The sequence below is a fragment of the Argentina silus genome (assembly GCF_951799395.1).
Source record: "Argentina silus genome assembly, contig: scaffold_236, whole genome shotgun sequence".
NCBI classification, from domain to species: Eukaryota; Metazoa; Chordata; class Actinopteri; order Argentiniformes; family Argentinidae; genus Argentina; species Argentina silus.
In genome coordinates, this window is record NW_028153210.1 from 2,501 (window position 1) to 12,500 (window position 10,000).

The 10,000-nt window shown below is 48.8% G+C and overlaps 2 protein-coding genes across 2 annotated transcripts in view; both read left to right on the forward strand.

Annotated features, from left to right (window-relative positions):
• Positions 1–2,896, forward strand: part of LOC310824378 (lactation elevated protein 1 homolog B-like) — a 4,240-nt gene extending 1,344 nt beyond the window's left edge. The window contains exons 3-5 of the mRNA XM_083697633.1: positions 1,070–1,210; positions 1,667–1,774; positions 2,130–2,896. Of these exons, the coding sequence (XP_083553759.1) occupies positions 1,070–1,210; positions 1,667–1,774; positions 2,130–2,261 (381 nt within the window). The 3' untranslated portion in view covers positions 2,262–2,896. The remainder of the gene's footprint in view (positions 1–1,069; positions 1,211–1,666; positions 1,775–2,129) is intronic.
• Positions 2,897–7,263: 4,367 nt separating this feature from the next.
• Positions 7,264–10,000, forward strand: part of LOC310824377 (forkhead box protein O3-like) — a 40,555-nt gene continuing 37,818 nt past the window's right edge. The window contains exons 1-2 of the mRNA XM_083697632.1: positions 7,264–7,800; positions 8,118–8,841. Coding sequence (XP_083553758.1) covers positions 8,287–8,841 — 555 coding nt within the window. The 5' untranslated portion in view covers positions 7,264–7,800; positions 8,118–8,286. The remainder of the gene's footprint in view (positions 7,801–8,117; positions 8,842–10,000) is intronic.

Sequence of the window (10,000 nt, forward strand, 5' to 3'; positions counted from 1 at the left end):
TGTCAAAGAACATGGACGGTTGACGACAGAAGTTGTTGTTTGTGTTGTTCAGCAGGCAATAACATCGGCCATTGTGTTTCAATGATTGTATGAGTGGGAAGTGGAAGGACTTTTCATAATGGCTCTTGATACCACAGTGTGTGTGTGTGTGTGTGTGTGTGTGTGTGTGTGTGTGCACGTGTGTGCGTGTCCGTATGCACGTGCGTGTGTGTGTGTGCATGTATGTGCATGTCCGTATGCGTGTGTGTGTGTGTGTGTGTGTGTGTGCGTGCACATGTGTGTGCGTGTCTGTGTGTCTGTGTGTGTGTGTGTGTGTGTGTGTGTGTGTGTGTGTGTCTGTGTGTGTGTGTGTGTGTGTGTGTGCGTGTGTGTGTGCGCGCGCGTGTGTGTGTGTGTGTGTCATGCAGGTGATTGTCAGCCAGAAACACAATCCCCTCCTATGACAGTATGACATACACTTGTGAGTTAAGTGCATTTGCTAGTGCCTGAGTCTCAGGGCCGACCCAACCCAAACTAGTATGTCCTTTCACTAAACAGAATAGCAATTATGAGCTTTTGTGAAGAAAATGTCATATTGGCAGACTCAAGGTATTGTAAGGTAAAAGGGAAAAAAAACTATAAACAATGAACACTAAACTATAACCTGAATAAAAGTTTTGGAATAGTATTCCACAAAACAAATAAAAGTCCAACTAATTCAGGAGAGTAACTCCCCAAGGTCAGAGCCTAATATTTATACAGCCTTCCCAGAAATCCCATTACCCTCGTATAAGACCCTGTATGGACAATTCATCAAATTCCAACATGATCAATGAAGTGTGAGTGTGTGTGTGTGTGTGTGTGTGTGTGTGTGTGTGTGGGTGTGTGTGTGTGTGTGTGTGTGTGTGTGTGTGAGTGTGTGAGTGTATGTGTGAGTACGTGTGCGTGTTGTTGTGCCTGCCTGCCTGCCTGGCCATGCGCACCATGCGGTGTGTGTGTGTGTGTGTGTGTGTGTGTGTGTGTGTGTGTGTGTGTGTGTGCTAGCATGCCTACAGTATGTTCAGTCGTAAACCCTCCCTCTGTGCTCCAGCCCGTAGGTGCGGGTGACTACCTGGAGATGGCGCTGGCCTTCGACACGGTCTTCATCCGCCACGTCCCCCTGCTCACCCTGACCCTGAAGGACCAGGCACGTCGCTTCACCACCCTCATAGACAACTTCTACGACCACAAGGTACCACACACACACACACACATACACACACACACACACACACACACACCTTTCAGTGTCGCATAGCCGTTAACCGTCAGTCTGCTCAGCAATTGGCCCATGCCGTAGCTCCTCCTCCTCCTGATTTGCCCATTTCATTTGGAACCCTACCGACCCAAACTCGTGATTTGTTGAGAGAGAGTGTCCGTCAGTAGAAGTCTGTCCTTCCCCGGAAGACTTTTTCCTCTCTCTTCTCCAACTTCTCAAAAACGTGATTTTTTTAATTGCATTTTTCCATTTTTCCACTAAGCCCAGGGTGTCGCAAGTTGTGTTAACTTTTCTCCCCTCTTCTTTCCTCCTCTCTCCTTGTCTCGCCTCCTCTCTCCTCTCTCCCCCTTTTCTCCCCTCTTCTCTCCTCCTCTCTCCTTGTCTCTCCTCCTCTCTCTCCCCCTCTTCTCTCCTCCCTCTCTCCCCCAGGTGAGGGTGGTGCTCCTGGCTGACGCCCCTCTAGACAGGCTGTTTGTTCACTCCGGGGGGGAGAGCGACCGCGACCGCATGCTGCTGGATGACCTGGGCCTCAGCGGGGTAAGACCAGGGGTCCGACTGCAACATGACCGCGACCTCAGCCCTATCTCTGACCCATGAGAAAGTACGGTTTAACAGTAGCTCAGCTACAATTTATGGTCCTAAGTGTCCATTCAGCGCCTGCACTTGTGGTTGTGTTCCCTCAACGGTTAGCAGTCGTGGTTTATCACACTGGTGATAAATCTACGGTCTCGTCATGTGTTTAAAATGTACAGTCATGGTTGTGTCGACTCCTCTGTACCCTGTTGTGGTTGTGGTAGCTAACGGCTGTTTGTGGTTGGTGTTGTTAACCTCTTGTGTTTTACGGTCCTGGTTGTGTTAACGCTTGTGTTTTTTGCGGTCGTGTTTCTTTGAGGATGCGGCCGAGCGCCTGTCCCTGTTCACGGCTGAGGAGGAGATCTTTGCGTTCCAGAGGACGGTCTCCAGGCTGACGGAGATGCAGACAGAGATATATTGGGCCCAGGGGGACCGTAGCATCAACACATAGATGACCCTGGGTTACCTCACACAACACACACACACACACACACACACACCTGGGTCAACTAGTATTTGAAGTCCTTTCAAATACTTGGAGCGTTTGCTTGAGCCTGCCTGGAGTGCCAGATGGGCGGGGTTAGGAATTTTGGGACTGTCCCATTGGTTTGTTAACACAATCAAGCACAGGTCTGCAACTGCAACACAGACAAGAGGACATGAGGAACCATGACCTCTGACCCTGAAGACTGGAGTAGCCTACAACACAACAAGCCAATACACCTCACAAAACTAAGATGGCGACATGTCCCATACAGACACACAGTCATGAATTACAGACACAGAGTAAAACCTCCCAATGACAATACCGTAGTAACGTGAAACATATGACAAACATACCTCATACAATATTTACATGGGAGTACAGCATATTTAATATATTTAATTTGTTCTAAGATGTTCTAAAATAGCCATTGGGAAGAGAGGGTAGTTGGTCTAGCGATGGCCTACAGAACAGGACGAGGGGCTGGTCCACCATTAGAGAGCTGAAAGGAAAGGGAACGTATGTATGAGCAACAACACTGAACAAGTGTCTAGTGGATAACTACCGCCCCCTGGTGGTTAGTATCAAACTGTGCCACGGAAAAGATATATACGTATATCTATGTACTAAGAAATAAACGGGCCCAGGGTTTTTCCTGTTCAGGATGACCTGAACAGGAAACACTCTGGGCCCTGTGTGTGATTGATCTTATAGGACCAGATTGATGTTGGCTTGTGCAATGTGCTGAAATGCTGCCGTTGAATGATTGTAACCAGTCATCTCCCTGTACGTATGCTAAAAGCTATATTTAATATGCATGTGCCTAATAATAAACCATTTACGTGAATCTATGTGTGTTGTCCTTCTTTTTCAGAGGCCAAACTGAGAGGAATTCATCGTGTGATACACAATGTTTGCATGGTTAAATTAATGTTCCTGCTTCGAGGTTTGAGTAGTGAGGATTGTACCTCTCTATGCTGTGTCTATGTCAGCAGGCATGTGTGTAGACCTTAGAACACATTCGCACAAAATAAAGATCTATTCCATAACAGTCATACTCATTCCTGGTCCCGGCGCAGTGGGTTCAGGTTTTCGCCCCAGGCTAGGGCTGTCACACCTCTGATTGAACTAATCTACCGATCTTCAAAACATTGAGTCGCTGAATCAGGTGTGTCAGCGCCGGGCTGGGACAAAAATCCTGCAGCACCGCCGCTCTCCAGGACCAAGAGTGAGGAGGATCGCTGCCCTATACGATGGAAATGCTGTCCTGTTGTTACCCGTTTTGACCACAAGATGGCAGCATAAGGTAACTCATGACGACAAGGTTTGTTATTGCATCGGTCCAAGGATGAGGTCATTGCGGTGCACCATTGCCTGTCCAGCTGAACCGACCCAGCCCGTCTTTGTCAAGCAGTATCAGTGAGGGTGCCGGCTGCTCTATACCTGCAGAACCAGACGCCATTTTGGGTCTATGCCCTTAGGGCTCCTGCAGTCTAAGCCTCTAGGGCCTTGTATAAGTTGGTCCGACCAATAGAAATAGAAATCATAGAACGGACATAGACCCTCGCCTGTACACCCACCAAGTAATTCTATGGGTCTTACACACATATATGTAAATTATGTTTCTATCCTGTCATAAAGTGTGTGTATTGTCCAGTGTGAATTGTGAGATAGGCAGTAGGCTGACTGGTAGTGTTTGTGCTAGGGCTGGGTAGTTTGCTGTAGTGTCCATGTTTGATATTATTGTAGTGGGAGACATCAAGAAGATAACATGTATTATCTCTTACCAGTTCTCTGGTACATTGTCAAAGGAGAGAGTGTGTGTGTGTCTGTGTGTGTGTCTGAGTGTGTCTGTATATGTCTGTGTGTGTCTTTATGTGTCTGCGTGTGTCTTTATGTATCTGCGTGTCTGTGTGTTTGTCAATGTGTGTCTGCGTGTGTCTGCGTGTGTCTGTGTGTGTCTGCGTGTGTCTGTGTCTTTGTATGTGTGTGTGTGTGTGTGTGTCTGAGTGTGTCTTTATGTGTCTGCGTGTGTGTGTGTGTCTGAGTGTGTTTGCGTGTGTCTTTATGTATCCGCGTGTCTGTATGTGTCTGTGTCTGTGTCTTTGTGTGTGTGTCTGTGTGTGTCTGTGTCTTTGTGTGTGTGTCTGTGTGTGTGTGTCTGTGTGTGTGTGTCTGTGTGTCTGTGTGCACTCGCGTGCATAGTTTGTTCGTTAGCTGCAAGCCTCAGTCTATTCTGCCATAACTCTCAATTAGGGGAAAAATCAATCACAGTCTATTCCAAGACCTCTAATCCAATCAGAGCATTAGGCTGTTTGGTAAAACATCAGACACAACCAGGGTTGGCCACCCTCCTTTGTGTACGTCTTAATTGGATAATTCACGCTGTCACAGAGGGGTGCCCCCGCAGTCCTCTACGTCCCTACCGCCACAGAACATCAGAGCAGCGATCGGGCGGTGGGGGGGGGGGGATTGAGATGGGTAAATAACTGAGTGGGATGCTCGGGACGACCCAATTCGGACATTACCCCGTTTGAAGTTTCATATTTAAAACAGTTTGGGTAAGGGTTACAGTCAAGGTAAGGGTTAGGGTTTAGGATTAGGGTTAGGGTTTAGGATTAGGGTTAGGGGTTAGGGTTAGGGTTTAGGGTCGTCCCATGGATCCCACTTGGCAACAACATCATTGAGAAGGGTGTTATAGCCAGGGTAATTTACGTACAGTCTGAGGTTTTGGGGCAGAGGGCAGGGAGCAGATGTCAGGAGTAGGCGTGAGAAGAGGGGGTATTGGCAGGTATAGGGGTACGCACATTACAGTGAGGGGGGCTGGAGAGGTTTCGTAGGGGGGGCGGGGGGACTGGAAGATTTTGTGCCCATACTCTAATGTTCTAATGTTCTTGGTACGCATTTGGAACAACAAGGGTCATAGAAGGGCTCTAGATCATACAGACATCTTTTCTGGGGAGTGTGTGTGTGTGTGTGTGTGTGTGTGTGTGTGTGTGTGTGTGTGTGTGTGTGTGTGTGTGTGTGTGTCTGAGGGGACATGACTTGTTGTTTGATGAGTGTACTGCACCTGCTACACCCTTGCATTTTGAGCCACCTGAATGAGGGTCTTTGTTGAGGTGGTCTCTCTGATGTTCAGCCTGACTGCATGTGTGTGTGTGTGTGTGTGTGTGTGTGTGTGTGTGTGTGTGTCGGTGCGAGTGCATGTGTGTGTGTGTGTGTGTGTGTGTGTGTGTGTGTGTGTGTTGATTAGGAATAAGGGTCATCTTGTGTGTTAGGTGCTGCAATGATTTTGAGAATGAGATGGGAGATGGGAGATGATTGGAGCCTTTGGGGGCTCCAGGTGACATGATGACATCAGAGCCCCCCCCCCACAGACTCTCCCAGCCCCCTCCCTCCAGGTGACATGATGACATCAGAGCCCACCCCCCCCACACACAGACTCTCCCAGCCCCCTCCCTCCAGTTAACCCTCTACTCTGCTGGGACCAAAATGCTGTATCAGGCATTCCTCTTTATATAGGGGCCAGGAAGAACAAAGGGGAACTGAGAGTGTGTGTGTGTGTGTGTGTGTGTGTGTGTGTGTGTGTGTGTGTGTGTGTGTGTGTGTGCATGAGGCATGCGTGTGTGTGCATCTGCCTGCGTTGCCATGCATGTGTGTGTGTGTGTGTGTGTGTGTGTGTGTGTGCGTGCGTACAGCGTGCGTGCATGAGTGTGTGCGCACCTGCCTACGTTGCCATGCGTGTGTGTGCATACGTGCATGCATGTGTGTGTATGCATGTCCACGCACATGCATGTCTGTTTCCTTTCATGACACATAATAACAAGAATCATCTGTGTTCGTTTGCTTGATCATGTAAGTGCAGTATCTCTAGACATGAGGTGGATTTGTTTCCCTGTGATCTTCAAAACGACTCTCTATCAAAGGCTTGCAGGCTACGCGTGTTTTCTCTGCTCCATAGCCCATAGCATTGGTCTGGTACACCATCCAGTCATAATGATGACCGTTCTTCCCGTTTCGAGTTATTGATGAATGAATTTTGTGCCCAGGTGGAATCTGCGCATTCCTGCACAGAAATCGAGAGCGCGTCCTCGTGTGTGGGACGCGCACCTTACACAACATCTCCTGTGGAACAAAGACGTAGTAGGAGACTGCTGGTGTTTTGGTATAGTCAAGGAGGGGGTGGGGGGAAGGGCGGTCCGAAGCAGCAATTACAGGAGGGAGAAGCGTATAGGATTTCTTCCCTTATCTCTTGATTATAAATGGGACGACGTCATATGTTTGAAGAGGTCGGACTCGCTCGAAGGGGTGTGTCCTACGCGCACTGACGAGATTGATTGACACCCATGCTGTACAGGTTAAAGGGACAAGCGATCCGAACTTTTAAAGAGGTTGTTCATAAAAAAGCGAGTCAAAAATAACCGATAGACTACTTCTGTTTCTATTTCTAATACTGTTTCATTGACCTATTGTGTTGACATCATGTCTTTTGTGAATTACAGAACGCAAAGCATGAACAGAAACACTTAAAACAGCACTTTGTGTCAGTGGTTACAGATGTAGCCGATGTGAGTTGTTAAAATTTGAGATTCAGGGAGAAACTCGCTACATTGTTGGTGACTGACATTATGTATCCATTCTTGTAATCATGTCGCCTTTGTGACCACATCCTGCAGAAGCAAGTTTCTGGGATTACCTGGCTGGACGTGACAGACAATGGCTTGGAAAATAAAGAATGTCCTCTCCTGTCTACCTATGGCCTTGCTTTTACGTCCAGTGTGTGCAGTATAGTTTAGACTTATCTGTCTGGTCTATTTGTGTATCCTTGAACATGCCGAGACGAGTGTCCCCACAACACACTGCTAGTCTCGACATGTTCCCTGCGCACATACTGTACTTACGACAGTGTCTCTTTAAAAGGCGATCCCATACACGGGATCCAGGGGGCTGGCCCTTGACGTGGGGGTGGCAACGTATCCACTGCTATTGCTGCTGTATAACTTTGAGCTTGTTGAGGGCTGTCACAAGACGGAATGTGCTAAGTAGATAGATTTGTGTGTATGTGTGCAGCAGGAGAGATACAGTAGGCTCACCAAGAGTGTGAGGTGGCGTTCGTATTCCATAGCGACAGTTTTTTTGTTGTCTTCGGTCAAGGCGATTTAAGGAGACGGCAATTTTCGGTTATTCCGTCCTTTTAAATGTTTCCAACCGACACTGACAACAAACGCAGCTTTCCTGGATTCAGTCTAGTAGTAAAAAGGATTTAGGGTTAAAGGGAATTGATCAAGATGGCACTGACAGGAGGAATGGGACTATGCGGGATTTAATCAGTCGTTTTGCAGGCATCTAGTTACCCAGCGCGCAGTGACTCTGCACGCATTGGTCCGCGGCAGCTCCGAATACTGTACTGTAGAGAAAGGGCTGCACAGTGGATTATTCCTGGCCACTGCTCTAGTGTGATGACGTTTGGGCACTTTCTCCGTGGCCATTGACGAGGAGCTTTCAAGTAGGTGTATTCAGTTACCTTGCCTCAGTGCGGGATTTGATCTTGAACGCGCTACAAACGCGTAATCAGCTCATTGATGAGCGAACCTATTCTAATCGTGTGCACGGTCTCTGTGTACGCACAGTGTAATAACCAGGAGAGAAACTCCGAATATGCAGCTGTTAAACTGTTGCGATTTTAAGGACAATTAAAGTAGTCTCGGTGCTTTATAAATCTGGGAGCATAGCCATGGATGCCAGTTATGGTGCTTAGAATATTCCACAATATTCTACGAAATCCATCCTAATCAGCAAATTGGTGCTCTTTTTTTGGTACAGAGAATAAGATTTTTTTCAACTCGTGGATAGTGGCCCTTTGGGACTGCTGGTCTGGAATAGCAACAAAGAACGGGGGCGCGCATTCATGGAATGCGACTTTGACAGTTCTCCACTACTTATCTACTGACTTTATCAGCGGACAGCGGGGACGAGCGAGTGATTGAACGAGATGGCCGAGGTTCCAGCCACCGACCCTCTACATGAGTTGGACGTGGCGATAGACCCGGACTTCGAGCCGCAGAAACGGCCAAGATCGTGCACCTGGCCGTTGCCCCGACCCGAGTCCAATGCGGGGAAACCAGAGAGTAATGACACAGACATTATCCCTGAAGAAGAGGATGACGAAGAGGACAATGCCACTTCTATGGCCATCAATGTCACCGGCACCAACGTGGCAGCAGAAGACCAGAGCAGCAACAGCCCTGTGGCCGAGGGATTGCTCTCCTCCCTCGGCCAGGAGAACGGAGGCTCACCGCTCTCCTCTCATTCCCCCACAGCGACTTCGGGCGCACTCAGCTCCAGCCCGGGGGCGCAGACGACCCCTCGGAAGTCATCGTCGCGCCGGAACGCATGGGGGAATCTCTCGTATGCTGACCTGATAACCAAAGCCATAGAGAGCACGCCGGACAAGAGACTGACACTGTCGCAGATTTACGACTGGATGGTGAGATGTGTGCCATACTTTAAAGACAAAGGCGACAGCAACAGCTCGGCAGGGTGGAAGGTAAGCGACAAACGCTCCCTCCGTCTCCCCCCACCCTCCTCGTCTTCAAAACAACAACAATAACAAGAAACACATGTGGCTGTGCTTTAAGTTCTCTCTGTTTTGCTCTCTCTCTCTCACAGACACACACGCACAGACACGCACACACGCACACACACACACACACACACACACACACACACACACACACACACACACACACACACACACACACACACACACACACACACACTCACTCACTGACTCTCTCTCTCATTATATCTTTCTCTCTTTCTCGGAATTGAATCTTCTAGTGAACTGTCACATGGCGGAAAATCAAAACAAACAAACTTGGCATACTTTGTAACCAGTCTGGACGCATTACTGAAGTCTGTTTAGAGTGACGCAGGCAGTCCAAGACGCTCAGAGATTTATAGCCTCGAATTACATAAGGCATTCTATTAGTAGGCACAGCGTGCTAGGCCAACTGCAATGAATCCGAATTTAGCTAGAAAAGCTAGGTTGCTCAACTCAGACATGATCAATGCACACAGCAGCTTTCCCTGTTGAATGTGTCCTGTTGCCAGTAGAAACAACACAACCATGTTCTATATTTGTTATGTAAACCTTAGTAGGCATTAGCCTGCTCTCCTGGGTCAGGTAGGCTACAGCCAAGTGCTTAATCCTGCCGTGGAGGAATTACATAACGATTTGAGATGCGGTGAGAGCGGGTGAACAGCCGGGGTTAAGACGACTACCTTCAAAGGGAATGCCATGGTCGATAGGGCCGACGGTGAAGACATATTATGGCCAGAGCGACAGGGAGAGGGGAGGGGGAGGGCAGGCTGAAGAGCAGAGGTCACGGATCGTAACCCACTGCGTCGGGCCGTCGCGGACTTGTCCCTTTGAACGAAAAGGCCATAAATGATCAGGGTGCAGGGTGGGGGCGGGGGCGGGGGCGGGGGCGGAGAGTTATCTGAGGGGGGGACTGCTGCGCCGCTGGGGGGAACTCGACCAAGGCCGGGGTCATTGTCGCTTCGCGTGGCTGACGCTCATGGAATCTCAAATATTAGGTCCAGGGAGCGGGGAGGTCGTATTCCGGGATCGTGTTTCAGAGCCCGTCAATACATCTCAAGTGGAATGCGGCTACATAGATGTCGTTACCACAAACATACCACGG